The 23,496-nt window shown below is 60.7% G+C and overlaps 3 protein-coding genes across 4 annotated transcripts; 2 read left to right on the forward strand and 1 right to left on the reverse strand.

The window, feature by feature from the left end:
* The first annotated feature begins 10 nt into the window (after positions 1-10).
* CNTF (ciliary neurotrophic factor) lies at positions 11-2,588 on the forward strand. Its single transcript, XM_037401838.1, has 2 exons — positions 11-1,206; positions 1,530-2,588. Exons 1-2 carry the CDS (start codon positions 1,027-1,029, stop codon positions 2,001-2,003), a joined length of 654 nt encoding a protein of 217 aa, XP_037257735.1. The 5' UTR covers positions 11-1,026; the 3' UTR covers positions 2,004-2,588.
* A 3,547-nt stretch (positions 2,589-6,135) lies between these two features.
* Positions 6,136-16,582, forward strand: DTX4 (deltex E3 ubiquitin ligase 4). Of its 2 annotated transcripts, none has more exons than XM_037402296.1 (9): positions 6,136-6,367; positions 10,331-11,054; positions 11,938-11,999; positions 12,149-12,310; positions 12,449-12,510; positions 12,836-12,988; positions 13,721-13,882; positions 14,264-14,353; positions 14,723-16,582. In XM_037402296.1, exons 2-9 carry the CDS (start codon positions 10,438-10,440, stop codon positions 14,954-14,956), a joined length of 1,542 nt encoding a protein of 513 aa, XP_037258193.1. In that variant the 5' UTR covers positions 6,136-6,367; positions 10,331-10,437; the 3' UTR covers positions 14,957-16,582. The 2 variants fall into 2 exon arrangements, with proteins under 2 accessions (XP_037258193.1, XP_037258191.1); XM_037402294.1 differs by lacking the exon at positions 6,136-6,367 and adding an exon at positions 6,739-7,178.
* Positions 16,583-16,710: 128 nt separating this feature from the next.
* Positions 16,711-20,217, reverse strand: MPEG1 (macrophage expressed 1). The gene has a single exon (XM_037402293.1). It carries the CDS (start codon positions 20,139-20,141, stop codon positions 17,979-17,981), a length of 2,163 nt encoding a protein of 720 aa, XP_037258190.1. The 5' UTR covers positions 20,142-20,217; the 3' UTR covers positions 16,711-17,978.
* Positions 20,218-23,496: the final 3,279 nt, after the last annotated feature.

A 23,496-nucleotide genomic window follows, 5' to 3' on the forward strand; every position in this document is an offset into this window, starting at 1 on the left:
CGGGCAGCGGCGTGGGGGCTGGAGGGTGGCCCCGGGGCGCGGGGCTTGGGCCGGGGGCTGAGCCAGCCGGAGCGGGGGGCTCCCGGAGCTCAGCGGCGCTTTTTGCAGTAGCCACCAGGTGGCAACGACGCTGCTGCGTTGGCCACCGGCCCGGGGAGCTGGGGCTGGGGGGGCCGCCGGCAGCTCCCCAGCCAGGCTGGGGCAGGGCTGGGTGTACCGTGATAGTAAAGGGAAAATGCTTTTTCAGCTCCTGGTCTTTTGTTTGTTGTGTTGTTTTTTCTTTTTTTTTTTTTTTTTCTTTTAATCTGGGTGGTACATAACCAAAATAAACACTGAGGAAAAAGCAAGCCAACCAAAAGGGCTATTTTTGTCTTGGTGTATGCAGCTCCTCACCTGTGGCAGGGGGCTGGTGTTGCCCTGGGGTGGCCAGGACCCCTTCCCCTGTCTGTAGAATCCTCTGGGAAAGGAGGGGGTTAGACCTTGGGGACCTGGTCCCACTCTGCTGTGGGGGAATAAGGGGGCTGGAGGTGGCTGGGACAGGCTCCTGCAGCCTTCTGTCAGGGTCTGGGTCACAGCCCAGCCTGCAGCTGGATCTCCAGCCCGGGGGCTCCCCTCAGGCCCCTGCTGGCGAACCCCCAGCGCTCTGCCCTGCTCAGGCCCCAGCCTGCTGCCCAGGCTGAGATGTTGAGCAATGTCCGGGCTTTGCTTGCCTCTTCCCGGCAGTGGTTTCCCACACGCTGGCATGAGCCGGGGGGATTAGTGTGCTGCTAATCTCACTGTGTGGCTGGGAGGGAGGAATGGGTCAGAGACAGGGCTGGGAGCCTGTTGCTGCTGGGCAAGACGGTTCTGGGCAAGGCGCTTGGAGTAGCAATACACGGGGGAATTAGGGAAATAATCTGTCGCTGTTGATCCCAGAGGCGGGAATTTACAGCGTTGTGCCAGGCCCCAGGCGTGGAAGAGGGGGAGAGCCAGGCCAGCGGACGTGTGAGTGGAGCTCCCAGCTGGAATGCACCAGCTCAGCAAGGGATGGTCCTGCCGGGGCCAGGCAGGCGCTGTGCCCTGAGCCTGGTGCATGCTAGAGCTGCCCAGGCCATGGCTGCAGCAGACGGTACCTCAGCCACCCTCCGGCGCCGCGACCTGTGCAGCCGAGGCATCCGCCTGGCTGGGAAGATGCGCTCGGACGTCATCGACCTCCTGGACACCTATGTGAGTTTGCCCTGCTCCCTCCAGCTGCCCGTGGGGCTGGGAATGCTGGTGGGGTGGCTGCCGCTGCCGGGGTCCAGGGGGCTCCTGGCGGCTGTGCCAGGGCGCGAGGGCTCTTGCCCACGGCGGAGGTGGGGGATGAAGTGCTGCCGGTATCTGGGCCTTGGCACTGCCAGCCGATGCTTGGGCAAACCTCGAGCACCCAGCTTTCCACTGCCCCGAGTGCCTCCTGGTCAGTGATGAAGCTGCACAGGTGGGGCTCAGGGTGGGGATCCCCCGCCATTTCTCCTGCTGCTGCTGACCTCTGGCTGCTCTTGCCCCTGCAGGTGGAGCGGCAGGGCTTGGATGCCTCAGCCAGCGTGGCAGCGGTGGAGGGGGTGCCGGCGGCGGCAGTGGAGCGCTGGGATGAGCAGACGGGGACCCAGCGGCTGCTGGAGAACCTGGCGGCATACCGGGCCTTCCGGGCCCTGCTGGCCCAGATGCTGGAGGAGCAGCGGGAGCAGCTGGGTGAGGCTGACACTGCCCTGGACCGGGCGCTGGCGGCCGTCCTGCTCCAGGTCTCAGCCTTTGCCTACCACCTTGAGGAGCTGCTGCGGCTGGAGAGCCGTGGACCCCCCAGTGAGGAGGGGGCTGGGCCCCCCCCAGCCCCCCACCTGGGCCTCTTCGAGAGGAAGCTGCGGGGCCTGGGGGTGCTGCGGGAGCTGGCCCAGTGGGCTGTCAGGTCTGCACGGGACCTGCGGCAGCTCGCCAAGCCCAGCCCAGGCAGCAGCTCGGCCCCCAGCCCAGCTGAGAGCCCTTGACAGTGGATGTGGGGTCTGAGGCCCCACTGGGGTATAGCAGGGGGCTCCTTGTCCACCCCTGCGGAGGGCGGCTGGCAGTGAAGGAGGTTGTTCAGGGAGGGGGATGGACAGGAGGGACCGTGTCATTGACCCCTGGACCCCCCATGCTTTTGGTGCCGCTCCCTGTGGGCCCCTTTCCCCATGGGGAGACTGAGGCATGAGCCACACTCGATCCCCAGATGGGGTGAGCCTCGGGGGTGGCTCGGGCTCTGTCTGCTGGGGGTTGGAACTACCCCCTGGGAAGCAGCTTTGCCGTTCACCCCTGGGTCTGGAGTCTGTGACCCTCAGCGGGCTGTGGCTGTGCTGGCCTTTCCTTTGTAGTTCGGTGGCTGCCTGGCTTGCTGTGCCCAGGTGCTGCCTCCAGGGCTCCTGTGGAGGCAAGACAGGAGCGAAGGGACAGGAGAATATTACCTGGTGAAAGGAGTCTTAAGACCTGCCCCCAGTTGCAACACACAAGGCTTTGCCTCCTTCATGCAGACTCTTTTCTCCTGTCCAGCTCGCATTTTCTGTGCATTGAATTTCTGCTCTAATTGCTTGGGGGGGGGGGGGGGGGGGTGTTCAGGGGTGTGTTGGGGCGGGGGGGTACAATCAGGAGGAGATTTCTTAACTGCTCGGACAAGGTAATGCAGAGAATCTTTTAATGGAGGTCTGTGATTCAGAAGACCCTCTGCAAGGAGGTTTGTGCCTCCAGGGTTTATTTTGGGACTTGGAAATGGCATGGAGGATTAAACAGCCCCAAAGACATCGCTTGCTCTGCGAAGGGGAATGCCATGAGGTTTTGCAGGTGCCTGGGCCATGGTTTTCTTGCTGAATGGATGTGATGGGTGCTGAGCAAATAAAAGGGCTGGGAGATCTGCCGGGGTGATGTGACTTCTTGGAGTAGGTGGGACAGTGGGGCTGAAGCTCACCAGAGAGCCTGGGCTGCTCCATTTGCACCTCAAGGAAGTATCAGTCCTGGTGGGGTGGGAGGTTTGGGGGGGAATGGGACTTGCTGGGGTGCCGCGGGGAAGAGGAAGAAGCTGGGGATGAAGGAGATGGAGGCAGTGGGAGGATGAGGAGGAGCCGAGGGGTTCACTGGGGTTGTGCCCCATCCTGGTGTGGCCCTGCTTTCCACCCTGCCCTGCGAGAAGGAAGGCAACATGGGGTGACGCTGGAGCATGGGATGGGGGGGGAGGCTGGGGACGTGCCTGGCTGGCCCTGTACAAAGTGGCTTTGTGCGGCGGGTGGTGGCAGCACTGGGCACAGCACCTGCCCCAGCACCAGTGGTGTCTGCGTGGCCATGGGGGGCCCTGGGTGCTGCGGGAGGATGAAGGGCGATGCCGAGGCAGGGGCCCCCAGCGCCCGTCCTGCCCACCCCACCGGCCACATCAGGGCAAGCAGGGCCGCAGGGTTGGGGCTGCCCCAGGGCTGGGGGTAAGGGTGGTTTGGTGGCATCCGTTTTTTTGTGGGTGATGCACAAGAGGAAGAGCACGCGCCTTGTTCATCCCCACTTACTGCCTGACCTCAGCTTTGCAGCTCAGAGCAGATTATTTGCAATGTTTCTGCTTCCCTGCACTTGGGAATAACAATTTCTGGCCTTTATTTTTTTCAGTCAGAATGAGTCCCTTTGCCAGCAAGTATTTCTCTCTCCCAGTCCTGTCTGCTTTGTGTGCTCAAAGCCATCTTGCTTTTCTCCCCTTGCACCCTCGTGCTCAGTAGCAGCCAGGTGCTCACATCCTTGCCCACCTGCTGCCCCTCACCTTTCTGAAGGTAAACACATACATCTGAAGCACTGCACATCTGTCTCTGAACCTTGCAACCTGAGCAGGCAGGAACAGACCCCTTTTCTCCCACCGCAGTAGCCTGGGTACGAGGTGACCTTCACTTCCCCCGGGAACCAGCCCCAGTGCTGGCACCGGTCCCTGCAACTCGATCCTTCCAGATCGGCTGCTGGCGGTGCCATGAGCTGAGCTCATCCTGCTGCAGTCACGCTCTGGGAGGTGAGCAGCAGTGGGAATTGAAGGTGGACAATGATGTTGCTCCAGGGGCTTCCCTGGTTTGTGCCCAGCAGCCCACATCACCACTTTTGCAACCTTCCTTATTCCTTCCTTGCTACCTTGCCAGTGGCGCTGCATGTGTCTGTGTTCGCAAAGCACCTGCAATGCTTTGAAATGGCTGCCGTAACCAGAAACAACGTATAAAAGCAAACCATAATACAAACCTCTGTGGTCTGGCTGGGGGAGAGACTTCAGGTCCCCAGCTTTCTCCACCAGCAAGCACCCACCAGGCAGTAGAGAGGTGGTGATGTCTGAGCCCACCAGGTTTTAGTGCTGTTTTTCAGCTGCAGCCCCAAAGGGAATCACCAGTAAACTGATCCGGTGAGAACAGGGGCATCCAGCAACCGGGGGCCCTTGCTGCTGCGAGGCCCTTTGGACTTGCATCACCGCAGGCTGAAGCTGAGTTGATCCTGGTGGCTGGAGGTGACCGAAGTTACTGATTTTGGAGGCAGAAATTAAGAGCTTCAGGGGAGGATCATCATGCCCCCATGGCTAATGCTGCTGAAGAGCCTGAATGGCCTCCTGCAGACTAAACCCCGCTAAAAAGCCATCCAAGGTTGTACTTTGGGAAGAGAGCAAGGATTTGCAGTGCTGGTAGGAGCAGGGAAGGGGGAGGGCTGTGCTCCTGAATTGCAGTGGGGAAGGAGCCTCCAAACCCAACCCACAGATGTGTTTAATTGCCAAAAATAAATGTTTGGGCTGAACATGTGGTTGGGTTGGGCACGCTTTGTGGGCTTGGAAAGATTTTAAGCCAACTGAGGCGCCCCCTGACCTCAGGCACATCCATGCTTGGGTGCTGGCATCAGCGCTGGGTGCTGGGGGATAATAATTTCACCCCTCGCCCACTGTGCTCCAGGGGCAGGTGGGGCTCGGCTGTGCCGGTCCCACAGGCTCACCCGTCCCCTTGCACCCTCCTGCACCAGCATCGCAGCACTGGCTCCTGACTTTTTGCTCCTGAGCCGGGAGGGTGGGGGTGGAATGTTCACCAACACTTTCCTTTTTAATAGCAGGAAAACCTTTTCCTCCAGCCTGAGTCAGTGGAAAGGATTTCCCTGGGTTTCCCCGTCGTGGCCTTGGCTGCACTTGCCTGCCCTAGAGGAGCAGGTGAAAACCCAGAGGAGCAGCCTGCCAGCACCGTGCTGCCCTCCCTTCTTGCAGGAAAATGTGCTGCAAGCGTGGCCCTGCATGTTTCCAAGGGCAAGCTGGAAGTAGAAGAGATTTCCTTCAGCTCCCGCGGTTCGCCTCCTCCTCTCTCACCACATTGCTTGCCAGCTGGCATCCCTGCAGTTAGCCCCCACCTGTTTCTTCCCCCCTTTTTTTCCCTCTCATTTAGATTTTGGCTGACACTTGCTCAGTGGGCTAGGCAGGGCCTGGGAAACAGGTTTGTCAGGAGAGGAGCTGCACTGGCCACTGGAGCTCAGCAAGCATCGTGCAGCAGCACCGTGCGTCCCAGTGCCCTGGGGATGAGCCGCCCTCTGAGCTGACAGGGACCACGGGCTGCGGGATTTGCCAGTGCTGGGAAAACCGTGCCTGTGGCGCGCGGATGCAGTTTGTACAGTTCTCCCCAAACGGGGCAACGATGGGCGTTGTGTTTAATATCCAAGAAAATTAGTGGTTTGCATGTCTGAGCACAGGAGCACTATGTAAGGTGAGACCTGATGCCAGCCGCCAGCCTGCTGCTCAGGGCCACCCCGGGATGCTGCTCATGGCACTCAGCAGAGGAACAAGCCCACAATGAATTTTATTTTTGGGCTGCGGGGAAGGGCCGGCACTGGCTGCTCCGGGCCCAGGGAGTCAGTTTTGGCTGCACCAGCTCGGGTTTGCACAGCACGGCCAGCAGGCTGCCCAGACCCTGGGAACTCAGAGGAGCGCGCCGGAGGGTTTGCAGCCTCACACCAGGCTGAAGCTGCGGGAAACCTCCCCAAAAAGCACTTCCCAGGGAAACTAAATGGCTGCAGGCCGCAGGAGGGGCTGGGGTGTGGGAGGTGGCCTTACAGCCCCGGTGCCGCCCAAGGCACACGGCGATTTCGGCCTTTGCACCCGTTTTTGTCCCCCTCTGGCCACGGCCAGGCGCAGCTCATGGGGCTGTCCCCGCAGCCGCGGCAGCCGGGGGAACGGGGTGGTCGAAGCTGTCGGACCACAGCGCAGGATGCGGGGTCCAGTCCCGAGGTCCTCCCTTGGGTCGGGCATGCGCCCCCCGCAGCACCCCCGCTCCCGTGGCCGGCAGGCCTGGGGCCGGGCTGTGTGTGCGCCCCGGCGCCTCCCGGCAGTGCCAGGGCTGCCGTCTCGGTGAGGGGTGTGGGGAGCGCTGGGGGGTCCTTGGGCTGCAGGGGGGGGCTACAGGGACACCGGGGGTTGTCTCAGGGGTGCAGGGTGGGGGTACAGGGACACCGAGGGGGGGGTGTCTTGGGGTGCGGGGTACGGGAATAGTGGCGGGGGGCACCGGGGTTGCTGGGACGGGCTACGTGGTCCGCGGGGTGCTCAGGGCCGAGCGGCGCCGAGCCCCTCCCCCCCTCGCCGGCGGGAATGGTTTCTCCCGGCCGCGCTCCCCCTCCCCGGCCCCCGGCGGGCAGCCGGCTGCCGCCGGGCCGCGGCCGGGCGCGGTGACGTCAGGGGCGGGGCGGCCCCGCCCCCCCGCGCTCCCGGTGCGGGCGGGGTCAGCCGCCCCCACCGCCTCCCGCCGCCGCCCGGGGAGCGGCGCTGCGGCCCGAGCGCTGAGGGGCGGCCTCGCCTCCGCGCCCGCTCGGCGGCCGGCCCCGGGGCGGGGGCGGGCAGAGCCCTACGCTGCGCCGAGCATGCGAGTGCCGCCGGGGCAGGCTGCAGCGGCCGCGGGGCGTCTGCGGCGGCCGGCCGGAGCCGGGGGAGGCGGCGGGCCGGGGCGGCGGAGCCATGCTGCTGGCCTCGGCCGTGGTGGTGTGGGAATGGCTGAACGAGCACGGGCGGTGGCGGCCCTACAGCCCGGCCGTCAGCCACCACATCGAGGCGGTGGCCCGCGCCGGGCCGCGGGCGGGCGGCAGCGTGGTGCTGGGCCAGGCCGACAGCCGCCTGGCGCCCTACATCATCGACCTGCAGTCCATGCACCAGTTCCGCCAGGACACCGGTGAGTCAGCCCGGCGGCCCGACCCCTGCCCCGGCTCCCCGGGCTGCCGTTGCGTTGCTTTGCGCGGCCGGGTGCTGCGCGTTGCACCGGGCTCCGCGCCGGATTTGCACGGCGCTCCCTGCTCCAGGGTCGCTTTGCACTGGGCTGCGTCTCCAGCGCTGCCCAGCCCTGCCTGGCCTCGGTGCTCCCGGTGCTGCCCTGTGCGCCGGCCCCGGCGGCTGCTGTCGTCCCAGCACCGTTCCTCTGGGTTCCCTCTGCGTTGCCAGGCCCCTTATCGCATGGCACCGGCTGGGATACAGTCGTACTGTGCAGCGCGTTGCTGCCAGGTCTGGTATTGCACAGCGCTGCCTGACCTGGAATTGCATCGCATGGTGTTGCACAATGCTGTGCTGCCGGGTCCCATGCTGCATCGCACGGCCTGAGCTGGAGCTTGGTTGTGCAGCGCTGCCTTTCCCCAGTCGCATGTTGCATTGTGCTGCCTTGCCCTGCCTTACGTCCCATCACCCAACGGCATCTGCTGTTGCATCGCTAGCTGTACTGGGCTATGCAGCTGGGTGCCATGCTGCGTTATAGTGCCCCATCCTGGATTGCATTGCCCGGTCCTGTACTGCACCTGGATTTGCCTTGTACCGCCCTGCTGTGCTTGCCCTGGAATTGCACAGCTCTGCTCCTGCTGCCAGCCCTGTCTGCTGCTGTCCAAGCCCACACTGCCTGGGGCTGCCAGCCCACCTGGTCCCCAGCTGCTTGCTGGACACCATGCTGCCTGCCCAGCAGTGCCTGTGGGATCCTGGGCCCTTACAGGGTCGTGCTGCCTGGCCTCCCTGCTGCACCTTTGTGAACCCTGTTGCATGCTATGGCCTTGTCCTCTCCTGGCCTGCAGTCCCTTTGTGCGAGGTGCCCATCCCCTGCAGACCCTGCCCCACTGTGTCCAGCTTGATCTGTGCTACCTCTGAGCTGCCATCAATCCTGAAGGCCCACTGCTGTACAGTGCTTGGGGGCCAAATCCTGCCCTGGGTCACAGCAGCCCATGGGGGCCCTTAGGGGTAGGGGCACCAGCAGGTGGGGGACGCACTCAGGGATGGCGTGGGCAGGTAGCGGGTCCCCAGGGTGATGGCTCAGACAGGTAAAGGGAGGTGTTAGGAGGGTGCGGGCAACGAGCAGGCCTGGGGATTGTCGGGGTGGTGGGGGTGTAGAGGGATTCCCTGGGTGGTGGCAGAACATATGGTCCTGGGGGTGCCTGCAATGCAGGGCATGGGCATCCTTGGGGAGAGGTTACCACACGGGATTTGTGCCCCCCACAACACCCCCGTGATGGCCATGGGAAGGGGACCAGCCAGTGTCCCTTGTCCCTGGGACAGGGGGTGCTGGGTGCAGTGGGACACCCTCCTTTGTCCTCTTTCCCTCAGCAGCCCTGAGGGCTGGCAGGGACCCTACCCTGCCCAGGGGTGTGGGGACAAGGGACCTCTGCGACAGGGCTGGGAGCCAGCCTCTGAGGGCTATTGTCGCCTTGGGAGGAGGATTGAAAGGGGGATTGTTCTGTCTCTCCCTGGGTTGCTGGGGATGTTGGTATTTTGGGTCATTAAACAGCTCTGATTTGGGGGGGTCGCGACCCTGGCAGGCCCTGAATAGCTATTGTCCCTTTTCTTCCCCTGCTGAATGGGAGGCCGGCTGGCCGTGCTGGGCTGGGGGGATGCACTGCATTCCCACACCGCTGCCTGGGGACTGCCAGATGCCGCATGCCGCCACTGCTGCCCTCCCCGCCTCTTACAGGATTAGGATAAATCACCGCCCTGCTCCCCTCCAGCCCTGCTTTGTGCTGCCAGCGCCGGCGGCTTTTCTCCCCTGGGTGCCCCTTTGCAGAACGGGGACGGGTGGCCTGGTTTGCCTGGGGTGCAGCTGCAGCCCATTCTCCATAGCAGGGTGCTTAACATGTGCCTGTCATTAGTGCCTAATGAACAGCTTTTCCTTTTTAGCCCACTCTTTCGTGGGAAGTGGTCCTATGTGGGGACCAACGGTGGTGGCTGCTTCCAGAAGAGAGGTGGGGATGAAAAGGGACTGAAATTCTTGTAGGCTTTGCAAGACACGTGGTGAAAAGCCAAAGAAGTAGGCTTATTATTTCTGCTCTTTGAGCATTCTTATTCCTGCTGCTGGCAGCAGGGCTGAGCCCTGGAGTTTTGCAGAAGAGCATGGAGGCAGCAATGCTTGTGAGCTCATTCCACCTATTAACTGAACAGCTCTGGGCAGTAGTAGCAGGCCCAGGATGGGGCCCTGAGGCTGAGCCCAGCCACGTCCAGCCTGTCCTGCTGTGCCGTGAAGCGTCCCAAAGAGGAGAGCTTTCTCCTCAGCGTAGGAGTTTCCAAAATTTGTGTCTGTGCTTTGAGTGTGTCCTAGTCAACTGGGAGCGGTGGGAAAGGAAACACCTAGGAAAAATAAGGATGCAGGCCACAAAGCCTTCTTATCCCTCTCAGCACTTGCTGATGGGGGACCGGGAGCCAGTACTGGGCCCCACTCAAATACTCCTTTGCTCAGCCTCGCAGGGATTTTCCCTGTGCTGGCTTTTTGTCATGGCCAGTTTGGCAGCTGCAGATGGTGGGGCTGGCACAAGCATGTGGGTGCCTGCACGTGTCACCACTGCAGTGCTCAGAACTGCCCCTTAAAGCTTTTATTCCTCTGTCCTGGTCCAGAGCTGAGAGGGAGACAGGGCTGCGGTGAGCACTGCAGGAGTCTGGTGCCTACACGCCTGGTTTCATCAGACTCCCACAGGAGGTCCTTGGGAGCAGGTTGGAGTGGCCAGACTGGTGGTTCTGTGTTGCCCCATCAGGGCTGGGTGGCTGCCACCATGGGCCAATGGGGGTGAAATCTGCCCTTCCTGCATGCCGGTCATACTGGGGGTGCACCCCAGTGCCGTGCGTGTACAGCCCAGGGGCTCCTTGGCTTTTCGGGTGCGCCAGCAGCAAGGTGTCTTTCAGGCGGTGGCTTGGGGAAACCACGGCACACCAGTCCTCTGACAGGGTGGGGACAACGGCTGAGCCAGAAGGCCGTCCTGTCCCTGCGCTGAACTGCATTGGTGGGGCAGGTTGGGGTGGTTTTGTGCCCTGCCCACTGGTGGGTGCTGGCACCAGGGTCTGACAGCTTTTCTCACCCTCCCTCAGGCACTATCCGCCCTGTCCGGCGCAGCTACTATGACCCATCATCAGCACCGGGCAAGGGAGTCGTGTGGGAGTGGGAGAATGACAGTGGGTCGTGGACACCCTATGACATGGACGTGGGCATCACCATCCAGCGTGCCTACGAGAAACAGCACCCCTGGGTGGACCTGAGTGCCATTGGCTTCTGCTATGTCATCGACTTTGCCACCATGGGCCAGATCAACCGGCAGACCCAGCGCAAGCGCCGCGTCCGCCGCCGCCTTGACATGGTCTACCCACTGGTCTCCGGCACCCTGCCCAAGTCACAGTCCTGGCCGGCCAGCCCTGGGATGGCAGCGGCCCCCCCAGTCCCTGCCTGCGCCTGTCCCCAGTGCCTCCTGGTCATGAGCGTCAAAGCCACTGTGTCAGCTGCTGGCTCTGGCACTGCCACCCTGCAGCCCCGCAAAGCCCCCCCTGCACCACCCACCACCCCCAAAGCCCCGGTGGCGGCCCCAGGGGCCAAGGTGCCCGACAGTATGGCTGCGGTGCGTGGCTCCTTGAAGCCACTGGCAGCCCAGGGGGGCCGGCGGCAGGCAGCCAGCACGCCCACCTTGAGCTCGGCCAGCTCCACTGCCAGCCCGCCCGCCGTGGGCAGCAGCAAGGCATCTCGTCCTGGCCTCAGCACCCTGAACCGCAGCCACCTCCAGCGCCTGGCCATCGCCCAGTCCCGGGTGCTCATTGCCTCTGGGTGAGTCCTGCCACCTGCGAGCGAGAGGGTAGCTGTGGGGAGAACGGGGGCAGTGTGAAATTTTTTTCCCCTCCCCAGGGCGCAGAGGGGCTGCGGCCCTGTGGGGCTTCCCACTGTTGGGGTGCTGTCACCCCTCAGCCTGGTAGGAGACGAACCTCAGCGATCCCCAGCCTCCCACGGGTGGAGGGCTCTGCTGGGCCCCTTTCCTTCCCTGCTGGTGCCTGAGGACTGGAGTGGGAATGGTGTGGCTCCTGCATCTCAATGAGGAGGCTGAAGCTGCACTTTTCTCTTGGTGGCGGGGGACGGGTGGGGGACTGTGAAAGGCCTGAAGAAAAGCCATTCAGACCCCATGAGAAGGGGTCCCTCCAGCCCCCCACCCTCCGAAGACACTTTTTTTTTTGAGGGTGTGGGCATTTAATGAGCCTGTTTCTCCCCTTTGTCTGGCTCTGCCATCAGCCTTCTGTCGCAGCCTGGCCCCTTTCCTCTCCCTCTCCATCCTCCCCCTTCCCTCCGCTCCTGACCTGCTGGGAAACTTTCCCATGGAAGAGAGCCCCAAGGGGAGGAGGGGGGAAAAGAGCTTCGGCAGCCATGTGGCCGTAGGAGAAAAGAGGAAAAAAAAAAAAAAAAAAAAAAACAAGACCGGCCCAGAGAGTGGTGACAAAAAGGGGCTGTGAATGGAGAAGCAGGCGGGTTTCTAAAGAGCAAGAGAAAAGGGGGGGGGGAGCGGCAGGGGCATGTCACCCTGTCGAGGGATTCTCTATTTCCAGCCAGGGCCTGTGCAGTTGCTCAGGCAACTATTGTCTGGCCCCTGCTGTCCGCTGGGGCTGCAGGGATGTGGGTGCCTGCCACCAACCCTGACGTGGTCTCTGCTGGCTCCTCACAGGGTCCCCACCGTCCCTGTGAAGAACCTCACTGGCTCCAGCCCTGTCAACCCAGCACTGGCAGGTGAGGATTGGGCTGCAGCAGGGTGCCTGGCACCCACAGGTGCTGGCCTCCCCAGGGGGGAGTCGGCCCTAGTGGGGTGGGTTTTGGGGGCATATCTAGGGGTTGGGGTGATGCTGGTTCCTCAGTGCATTTCGAACCCCCTCACCCAGGGATCACGGGGATCCTAATGAGTGCAGCCGGGCTGCCCGTCTGCCTGACACGGCCCCCCAAGCTGGTGCTGCACCCCCCGCCTGTCAGCAAAAGCGAGATCCAGTCCATCCCTGGCATCTCCCACACCTGCCGCAAGACCACCAAGAAACAGGCCAAGAAGGGTGAGAGGCACTTTGCCACTCGGCCTCTGCTCCCGTTCCCCCCTTCCCTACCTGGCTCCCCTGTCCCCTCCTGCTGCCCTCAGCAGTGGGGTTCCCCTGTGCTGCGCTCCAGCCCCTCTGACTTTTGCTCTCCCGCAGGTAAAACTCCAGAGGAGGTACTGAAAAAATACCTGCAGAAGGTGCGGCATCCGCCGGATGAGGTGCGAGCAGCAGGAGTCACACTGGGGTATCCCCAGGGTGCTTTGCTCTGGGAGGAACAACTGGGGACATGGACGATGTTCCTGTGCTGTGCAGGGGTCTCCTGCCACCCCTCATGGCTCTGCCCTGTCCCCATCCCCCTCTGAAGAAGGGCTGTGTGCTGCATGCAGGTGTTGGCCAGCCCTTGCGGTGGCCCAGGGTGATGGCATGGCACCAGGGGTGGGTGCTGGTCCCTGGGCAAGAGCAGAGCAGCTCCTGAGCCCCATGTCTTTGGCAAGGCTCTGGCTGCATCTGTCCATCTGACCCCTCTCTTCCCCTTCCGCGCAGGACTGCACCATCTGCATGGAGCGCCTCTCTGCACCCTCCGGCTACAAGGGACCCCAGCCAGCCGTCAAACCTGACCTTGTGGGGAAGCTGGTGAAATGTGGCCACGTCTTCCACCTCCACTGCCTGGTCGCCATGTACAACAATGGCAACAAGGTGCAATGCTGCAGCCCCGGGGGATGCCCGAGCCCCCAGCTTGGCAACCTGCGCCAAGTTCCACCTGCCCTTGGTGGGGTGGTGCTCCAATCCTGCTGCCCTGGAGGGCTCTGACCTCCCTGCCCTGGCAGAGAGGTTAATTTTTATCAGCAGCAAGCACTCTGGGACTGCCCAATCAAACCAGGGTTGCGTGGGTGCTTTTTTTCACCTGCTATGCCCAGTTTTACATCCTTGCTTTTTTTCCCAGGGTTAGTGGTGGTAAACTTTGATCCCTGCATGTCTGACCAGAGCTACCTGGCATCTGGTGCTGGGCGGTGCTTTTCCAGCCATGGGTGGGCTTTCTTGAGCCCCCCGCAAAGGGCCCTTGTGCTTGACATTTCCAGAAAAATGTGCTTCACGTTGCTTGAAGTTTTAAAATAATTATTACCTGTCCCTCTTTGAAAAAATAAAACCAAAAAACTTGCAACAAAACAAACCTGAAATGGAGGTAGGGGAAGCAGCAAGGACTGTAAAAACTGATGAGGAAGAGACATGCCAGCCTCAGATTTTTGGTTTAAAGTTGGGTTGCCATACCAGATTCTCCCAGCCTTACGCCCTGCCTCCTCAGTGGTTTTGAAATGACCATTTTCACTATGAAAATCATGTTCGGTGCTGCTCAGGAATGAAATGCCCAGCCTGGCTCGGTGCTGGGGGTACCAGTTTCATTATGTTCCCCTCTTCTCTTGCTCTCAGGATGGGAGCCTGCAGTGTCCCACCTGCAAAACCATCTACGGAGTGAAGACTGGGACACAGCCCCCGGGGAAGATGGAGTATCACATCATCCCTCATGCGCTGCCTGGCCACTCTGACTGCAAAACCATCCGTATCATCTACAACATCCCTCCGGGGGTGCAGGTATGGTCTGGCCCTATACCCAGAGGGATACATGGGTGGTCCTCCTCTGGGGGCTGGTGGCACTTACCATCGCTGTGTCACCCCTGGGTCGTGCTGCAGCTCAGGGCTTGACTCAGGGCTCCGGGTTCAATGATGTCTCCGGAGCGGTGTGTCCTATAAGGATGTTCCAGGAACTGTGGGGGTACATCTGCATGAAAGCATTGGCCCAGTCTGCTTGATGGCATTGGGGACTGTGGTGTTTAGGGCCACTGTGCTGAAGCATGGCTGCCCAGCACAGCAGTGACCACCTCTGCATCCACGGAAACTGGGGGGTTAGCTTGTGCCCAGAGCGTACTTCTGAGCTCCAAAAGGGTTTTGTTCCTCTTCTACTCCACACTCCAGGGACCCGAGCATCCAAACCCTGGGAAGAGCTTCACCGCCCGCGGCTTTCCCCGGCACTGCTACCTACCAGACAGTGAGAAGGGCAGAAAGGTGAGGGGCTCACCCGGGCAGCTTGAGCTGGCTCAAGGGTGTATTGAGCCGGAGAGGGAATGAGCAGCTATTTAGGGCACGGGGGGAAAAAAGGCACATCTGGGTGGAGCTTTTCCCCATAGCCCATCCACCATGCTCTGCAGGAGCACAGCGATGTTCCCGTGTCCTGGGGAGCTCTGCAGCCCAGTCCTGTTGTTTTGGTTGGCATAGGACCCCAGAATGGGGTCTTGAGCTCCCTGGAGGCCTTGGCTGTGGGTTGCTCGCATTGCCGGGGCATACCAGGATGATCGGGCATGCTCTGAGCAGAAGTAGTGGGTGCTTCCCCTCACACATCTGCCTTGTTGCCTGCCTCATCTCTGTCCTCCACAGGTACTGAAGTTGTTGCTGGTAGCCTGGGACCGGCGCTTGATCTTCTCTATTGGGACCTCCAGCACCACAGGCGAGTCAGACACGGTGATCTGGAACGAGATCCACCACAAGACAGAGTTTGGCTCCAACCTCACTGGCCATGGCTACCCTGACATCAACTACCTGGACAATGTCTTGGCCGAGCTTGCAGCCCAGGGCATCACGGAGGAGAGCCTGGCACAGGAGAAGGACTGAGACCATGGCAGGGAGGCAAGGGAAGGGGCGCCTGTGGTGCCCACCCTGAGGATAAAGCTGCTGGAGAAACCCCCCTGGGGGCTTCGCGGGGGCACCTGGAGCCCCCCCTACTCTCAGTGGAGCCTGCCCAGTGGGAGCATCCCCAGACTGGCTGGGAATGTGGGAGAAGGTCCTTTTGGCCATCCCCTTCACTCCTGTGGGGAGGGGGTCTCCCCCCACAGAGCTGCGGGGCTTCATGCTGGCCTGGCTGTCCCCTCTGGCCGTTGTCCTATCCCCACTGCTGCTGTGCTGAGGGCTTGCAGGTGGCCAGACTCCCCCTGCTCCTCATCCATTGGCCTGGCCCGACACCCCTGACACCCCCCTGGGGCTGGGACCTGGCCTGGGATGGGAGCAGGGTCCATGGGAGCCCCCCTCGCTCTGCCTCGTCCCTCATGTTTGTCCTGTCTGGTACCTCCCCACTGGTCTCCTGTGTCCGCAGAGGTGGGGGGAGGGCCTGGTCTGCCTCAGCCGGACCCCCCCATCCCCGTGCCCCCTTCTCCTCTTGGCTGTGTCTGAGCTGTGGCCTGCCAGGGTCCTCTCGTCTGGGCTGCCCCCCATCCCTGTGCTGGGGAGGGGCCGGTGGGTGGTCGGAAGGGGGGCGGGGGCGGGGGGGCATGTTTCCTAGCCTGTCTCCCACCCTGCCTGTAGTGGGTTCCTTGAACTGTTCGTATGGGGGCGTCCCCACGTTGAATTTTTATATACCTCGTGTTTTGGGGTTTTGTCGTATATATGTACATATAGGCGGTGGTGTTTCAGGAGGTGGCCCAGGGCCTGGGAGAATGTGATGCTGTGGCCAGACTGGGGGCTGAGCCCAGTGGTGCGTGGGGGGGGGTGGGGGTGGGGTGGTGGGACAGGGGCAGCACCGCTCCCCTACTGTGGGGACCCCCTCCACCCTGAAGGGGGTCAGTGCCCATGGCGGGGGCTGGCGCCCGTGGGTGCGGGTGTGGGTGGGAACCATTCCCCTTTCTGCTGGGTCCCGTCCCCGGGGTTGGCAGTGGGTTGGTGGTGGTTTTGGAATGGGGGTTGGTGTGGGGAGGGTAGTGTGGGCGATGGGGGCAGGGGATGGGTTGCATGCCATCTTGGGGTCCCTGCCAGCCCCTGGGGGATTTCACAGGGCCGCTCAGAGCCACCCGTATCAGTGTCCCCACAGCTTTGGGGGCTGCCCTCAGGGCACTCTAGCTGTTGGTGGGGGCTGACTACGCTCATGCTCCTGTCCTGCAAGACAGCCCCCCAACCCCCCCCACCCCCCCCCGGGACTGAAGAGCAGAGGGGGGGCAGCCCCCACCACTGCCCAGGCTGCCCCCAGCCCTCCCTGTTGCTCCCTGGGAGTCTGGGGCTTCCTAGCCTGTTCTGTTGCATTCCCTTCCCAGTTTTCCTGGGGGGGGTGTGGGGAGGGGGTGGGTTGTCACCTCACACTCTGTCCCAGGGGATAGTGGCACGAGAGGGGGACCTGTCCTGCTGTGCATTGTTCTGTTGTTGCTGTTTTTCCTCCCCGCAGCCTGGGGGGTGCATCGCCCCAGCTGGCTGCCCTGTGGGGGTAGGGGGGTGTCAATAAAGCGGATGGCAGGGGATGCTTGTGTCCCTGCACGGCCTGGCCTCTGTTGTCTTCTGTCCGTCGTCTGTGTGGCCAGGTGAGCGAGGGGGCACTGTGGGGAGGGCCAGGCACCCCTTGCCCCCCTGACACCTCTTTGCACTGCCCTGTCCCCAGCTGTCCGTAGCGTGGGATGTTATTTGTCTACCTCAAGGGAGGAAACCTTTTTCCCCAGGATAACCCCATTTTTGGCAGCTCTGTAGCCAGGGGAGCTGCAGCAGTGTGATTTCCCCTCCACCCAGCCTTAGGCTTCCCCCACTGCGAAAAAATACCCTGGCTGGAGCTATGCAAAACCCTCCTGTGATCTGGAGGAGGAAGGGGAGGTTCCCCACCCACCCTGGGTGCCAGCCTGACAGCTTTTTATGTTAACAGTCTTTTCACAATATGACTTTTTTTTTTTTTTTCCTGTCTTTTTTTAATGCCATTTGCCTACGCAATTAGTTGCTGGCTGAAATAAAATTGATCCGTGCCTCTCTGCATGCGTGTGTATATCTATGCTGATAGATATACATGGAGACGGGGCTGGCCCTCCAGTTGCAGCAGGCAGAGGTCAGTGGCTAACCATGTGTGTCTCCGTGGGACCCCTCTGCTCCCTCCTTCCCCGCGAGGTGAGGCGAAGCGTTGCTGGTGATGGCTGTCCTGGTGCTGGGTGCCTGCAGTAGCTGGGGGGTCTTCTCTGGGCTTAGGGGGCTGGGGTTTTTCTCCCAGGAGCTGGGCCCCAGCATGCATCCTGACCCCGTGTTTTTCAAAACAGCAATGGTTTGTCTCTATGGTGGACACGCTTAAGCCCTGCTGGTGTTCCCGTGTGCCGGGGGAGGTTGTACAGCTTCCCCTGGCTCTTTGGGGCCAGCCCAGGGGGAAGAAGATGGCTGTGCTCAGGATCTCCTTCTCCTTGGGCACCTCAATGTTCCCAGCGGTTTGTTGAAGGGCCCTGGGTCCCCTTGTTTGGTTTTGAGGGGGAAGAGGCAGCTGGGGCATGGCTTGCAGCGAAGGGGTGACTTGCTGACCTCTGAAGGGGCAGCGTCCCAGGACGGTCTGGAGGGAGGAGATGGAGCTGTGGAGGTGCAGGGGCCGGCAGAAGGGTATTGCGGTGTGTCCTGATAATGGGTTGGCCCAGGGAGTTAGCCTCTCAGTCAGCTGGGGAGGGACGTCTGAAGGACCACAGAGCCTTCCAGGTGCTGGAGGCTGGAGCCTGGGGATCTAGTGGAGGGCAAGAGCGTGTGTACCCTCAATGGAGGGGCAAGGCTGGGGCCTTCGTGGTGACACAGACCTTTGGTTTCAGGGGTAGGGGGCTGGGGGTGCTGCGCAGCTTTGCCCCTGGAAAGGGGCGTGGGCAGGGGGCTTTGCCTGGGTTTGGGGCGCAAGGCATCACCTGGAAAGTGGGGGAGGCTCTTACGCTGTCAGTCCCACTGGCTGCTCCTGGTACGCCTCGCCCACGGTCAGCACAGTGCTGTTGTTGGGGCTTGCAGCAGCTAGGCTGTCCCCTTCACCCATTGCGCGGTACCCCCTCACCTTGTACCTCCGGTGGCTGTAGCAGATCGTCGCCAGGATGGTGGTCAGCCCTGCCAGGACTGCCACAGTGATGCCAGCCACCTTGCCCCCTGTCAGCACCTGGCCCCTCACCATCTCTGCCGCGTGCTGGATCTCTTCTGGCTGCGCCAGCCGCCACATGTGGCTCTGCCCATCCCTGACCCAGGCCCTGTCCCCGTCCTTGCTGCTCACCAGCACAGTGTCGATGGCTGGCAGGTTGGCAGGGGGCCGGGTGAAGGGTGGCAGACGGGCAGGTGGCAGTGAGCCCCCTGTGAAGATGCCAGCCTGGACGCAGTACTCCACCTGACAGCTATCGCTGATGAGTGCCAAGTGCTGGCTGAAGCCTGGGGGGCAGCTCTTGGCATGGGGGTCCTCAGCAGTGCCCTGGTGCTGCCCCGCCAAGGGGTTCCCTGCCTGGCAGCTGAAGAAGCCCCCGAAGGGCACTGCGTACTGGCCACCTCGCTCATAATCCAGGCTCACACACACCCTGAGCTCATCGAAGAGCTTCAGTGGGAAGTACCCTGAGGGGCAGGACTGAGCACCAGTGATGGAGTTGGTGCTGTGGGTGCTGAACAGCCCCCCAAATAGGTATCCTGAGCTTGGGGCCACTGGCCCGCTCGGGGCACACCAGTAGGCGCTGAATTGCACCCGGGAGAGCCAGAAGATGTCCTGGCACTCGCGGTGACAGAAGATGCCCAGGATGCACTTGTTGTGGCACTCCAGATGGCTATGGCCTTCCTCCCGCTCCTGCGCGCCCAGCAGCACTGGAGTGTAGGTGGTGGGGCAGGAGAAAGCACCAGTGAGGGGGTTCCTCTGCTCCAGCCCCCGGCACAGCATGCTGGTGTCAGGGCCGGCCAGCCCGGTACACTCCTGGAAGACTCCCCCAAAGGTGAAGTTGTTCATGGCACCCTCGCAGGAGCCATCATCAGCATTGGCATGGAAGTTGAAGTTGGGCGAGGTGGCATCGGTGCAGCCTGGGTAGGTGTTGAAGGTGTAGTAGCGGCGGATAGCCATATCCACGTGCCTGGCCAGCTTCTTCACCATGGGGGTGGGCAGCTCTGGCAGGGTGCTGGGATTGATGAAGAAGTACAGGGGCAGCCCTGAGCGGTCAAGAGCCACCAGCTGGTTCCTGATCCCCTCCTGCCAGGTCTTGAGGGTAATGCCTGGGTAAAAGGGGGTCCCACCAATGCTCTCTACCCTGGAGTTGGTGCGGTTCTCCAGATACTGCTTGGTGAAGCCAGAGCTGACATCCAGGGACTCTGTGTTTTTCACACTGATGATGCTGTGGAAGGCCATGCCAGCCGAGGCGGTGACAGCACTCCGTGTGGCCCAGCTGTCCTTCAGGAAGGTTGCCTTGATCTGATCCTCCTGCACCAAGCAGGCTCCGGCATCCACAGAGGTGATGGTGTGTGTGCCATAGTTAAGCACCAGCACCTCAGCCAGAAAATCAGCCATCCGTGTCTGGTTGTTTTCCAGGTGGCTGGCGATGGTCAGCAGCTGCTTCTTGAAGCCCTTGTCCAGGACTGCCCCTGGGCTGATCTTGGCAGTGTAAACCAGGTTCCTAACTTGCACTCGGGTGGTGACAGCATGGTCTTTCACTTGGTGGGTCTTGGCCCGGTGGAAGTCGTAGGAGAACTTGCCATTGATGGAGGAGAAGAGGGACAGCTCCAGGTTGATGGAGGCAGAGGTGATGCTTTGGTAATCTTTCCAGGACTCGATGATCTCGGAGTTGATGTCCAGGTTGCTCTGCTTGCGAGGGATAGTGAAGACCTCATCTGGGATGATATAAGATCCGTCTTCCGTGGTCTTGCACAGTGAGTAGCCCAGGTTGATGACTCTGCCCATATCCAAATTCCTGAGGTTATCCCAGCCCCCCCCCGGCAGAACTTCCAGACTTGGGAGCTTCAGGGCCGCCTTGCACTCTGAAAACCCTGCAGAGGAGGATAGCTCCTGTGACTGCTCAGCCCCTCTTACCCAAGCCACCAACACCCAGGCAAGCGGGACCCTGCTCAGCGCCCAGCCCATGGCTGAACCGGCGCAGGGACCTCACCAGATGTCTGAGTGGTGAGGCAGGAGCTGGGGAAATGAGCTGTCTGGGGGTGCAGCTTCTGGGTGGTTCCTCCTCTTGGGGGTTGAATTAACAAAAGGGAAAGGAGAAGTGAGAATTGGTGAATGTGAGAAATGGCTGAGTGGAGCTGAGACGAGTGGGTGGGGAGCAGAAAGTAGAGACACCTGGAGCACATTGCCTCATTTCACTGTGTGAACCCCCCTTGGCCAGTGCTTGGGCGACTGTCCCAGATGAGTCCCCCCTGCCCCTGGGTGACCCTGGCTCCTTCGTGCCACGCAAGGGACGTGTCACCAGCCCCATGACCTTGGGGTCCCGCTCACATGACGGGGTGAAATCTGGTCCTGGTCATGTGGGCTTTGCTGCTGACTCCAGACTTGCCTTCACAGCAGAGGCAAGGAGGGGAAGTGGGGAGGTGGTGCAGTGTGGTTTCAGTGTGGGGGCAGTGCAATGTGTGTGCCCCTTCTCTCTTGGTGAAGAGGCTGCCTGAGGCCCTGGGGCAGGCCCTGGTGGGTTTGGAGGTTCCCCTCTTTGGGGGCCAGCCCATGGCATGTACCTCTCCCTTCTCCTACATCTACATTAGAGCCCTGTGCAGCCTCCTCTACCCCATCCCTGTCCTTTGGCCAAGACTCACAGTGCCTCCAGCTGAGAAAAGCACCTCCTGCTCAGGATGGCTGACCTGTGGGAAGCTGGTCCCAGTGGTACTGAGCTGGCTCTGCCCAGGGATGCTGGCGTGTGGTGGGGGCCCAGTTTCAGCAGCACAGGGCAGCTGCTGTGTGTTTTGGGGAGCAAACAGTTAAAGAAGCTTCTGCTGTCCTTCCATATGGACAGGCTCACTTCCCCTATTTTTGATGGTTAGTTCCTCTTCCCAGGATGGTTCTGGCATGGATGAGGCTGAAGTGAGATCTGTGATGGGGGGAGTGGGGGGTACTGTAGATGCATGGGTGCTTTTGCTGGGGTAACGCCAGGAAGGGAGGAAACTGACAGCAACACCATAGGGGATGGCCTTGCTGGTCCCAGTGTGGGGCTTGGGCCTCGGAGTAGCTGGAAAACCCTGGAGCAGGGAGTCAGTCCCATGCTGGCCGTCACACGCACCTGGAGCCATCTGCATTTCAGGCTGGGCTGTGAGGCCACCTCACCGAAAATCTAGCCATGGGTGTCACTGCCACTGAACTTCAAAGCCTAAGCAGCGGTCCCCAGCAGAAAGCTGCAGCCTGCAGTGGCTGTGGCCCATGGGTTGGGGGAGGGAGAGAGAAGCCCCGTGGGGCAGAAAGGAGCTGCCTTGCCTCTCCGCCATAAAGGAGAAGCTCCCAAATGGAAACCAGGGCTTCTCCGTGCTGTGTGTACTGCTGTGAGCCATCCCGTCTCATGGTGACAGAGATGTGGCAGAGCAAGTCAAAACCCATCTGCTGCGCCCAGCTGGGGGGTTGAAAAGAAAGAAGTTTCCTTTCTGACTGCCACTGGGAATGACTAGATGCTGAAGTTGGAGAGCAAGCCATGCTTCCTGGTTGGTGGGCACTGGGAAGGGAGGCAGAGCCCGGGGCAGGGCTGCTGCCACTGTCCAGAGGGTGAGGAAGGGGAAGTGAGGGAGGATGGCCACCAGTGGAGCTGTAGGTGCTGGAGCAGGAGTGGGAAATGCAGTTTAGACCTCCCTCTGAAACCGGCAGGGCCGTTAAGTGCTTGGGACCGGAGTGAGGGGTGAGACATGCTGGTTGTGGCAAGCCACAGTGCTGATGCAACCCAAATTGGCAGGGTCTGGGATAGATGGAGGCAACAGAAAACTGTTTTGGAGTCACTTCTGGGCTGCTGGGATGCCAGGTGTGACTTCTGGCCCCATTGCTGGGTCTGGCGGGGGACCCTTGGCCACCTGGGTCCCAACCCCAAGGACATGGCACCCCAGCACATGCCAGCGCTTCACCATCGTGCTGGGGCTTCCTGTGGGCTGGGATTCCCTGCAGTGGTGTGTCGTATAGCCTTGTCCTGCTGCTCGTTCCCAGCACTGGGAAGTCATGAGTGAATTAGGCTGGGAAGGCAGTACCGTTCAGTGCTCTGGTTCTAAAAAGTGGGTGGCCTTAGAAAAATGCCCAAGGGCTGCTAATAAATATACCAGTGTGCAGCAAAGTTCTCGGTGGGGGGAATTAGGGATTGTTACTCAGTGAACAGAAAAACCACAGACTGTAACCGCTGAGCAGTATGAGCCTAAGTGCTTGCGGGGATCACCAAAGACTGACGTGAAACTGGAAAAGAATGAGGTACCCAGCAGTCACCAGGGCTTGTGTCAACCAGCGGTTTGTTGCTGGCTTGGATTGCTGCTCAGCACCAAAGCATGGAAATTGCTTAGGATTGATGAAAAACTGTGTATACATCATGACAATAAGTAAGTAGACAGCGTCTATTATATACACACCCACACATAGAGATATTTAAGCTTTTCTTGGCCATGCAGAAACCTGATAGGGGAGGGGATACTTTTAGAAGAAACCACCCTTTTGTCCTCATTGATGGTTTATTTTTAGGCAAAGCTTGGAGAATCTTGTTACGATGAGAAGCGGAGAAATGTGAGTTCAAAAGCCATCAAAAAGAACCACGTGGGGTTTTTCAGTTGTGTTTCCTTTTCTAGCTGCGGCTATTAGCAGCTGGTAGAGGAGGTGGCCCAATTTGTGGATTTTTGTGAAGAAAGTGGAACTAAGCAGTATTGCAAGCGCTGAGCCTGGCACATGTGCTGGTAAATGAAGGATACAAAGTGGGAATTTGGGCCATGCAGATGCAGGTAAGACTTGAGTGGTTGTAAGTGTGGTCTTGGCCATGTGTTTTAATTAACCTCTCTGCATTAAGGCGGTGATTTGATCCAGTGTCATGACCTGCTTCCCAGAGAGACCCAAAAGCATGCAGAAGCAGCCTTTCTCCTGAAAGGCAGCCACAACCTGTTTTTCTACAAGTGATCTGAAATTTTTAGAGCTCTGCAGACCACCTTGACACAGGGTCTTCCCAGCAGAGAGCTGCAAAAGCAACAAGGAGGCCAGGAGGCCCCTGAGGGATAGTTTCACCGTGCTCCTGGGACTGGTGATGGCCACCACACACTCAGGGATGGCAAGGCCAGATGGGAAGAGTAAGCATATCTCACTTGAGCTCCATACACCCAAAGCCAACTTTGGTTATTTCTGTTCCCTGCCCCACCTGATGCAGACCAGTGGTTTAACCTGGAGATTAAGCTGCAAAGACTCCCCGTAGCAGTACAGCAGTCCATGGAGGTGCTGCATCAGTCACTGCCCAAACTCGCGCTGGGTGCCTTGGTCACACTGTGTCCATCCCCAC

Source organism: Falco rusticolus, chromosome 10 (assembly GCF_015220075.1).
Source record: "Falco rusticolus isolate bFalRus1 chromosome 10, bFalRus1.pri, whole genome shotgun sequence".
Taxonomy (NCBI): Eukaryota; Metazoa; Chordata; class Aves; order Falconiformes; family Falconidae; genus Falco; species Falco rusticolus.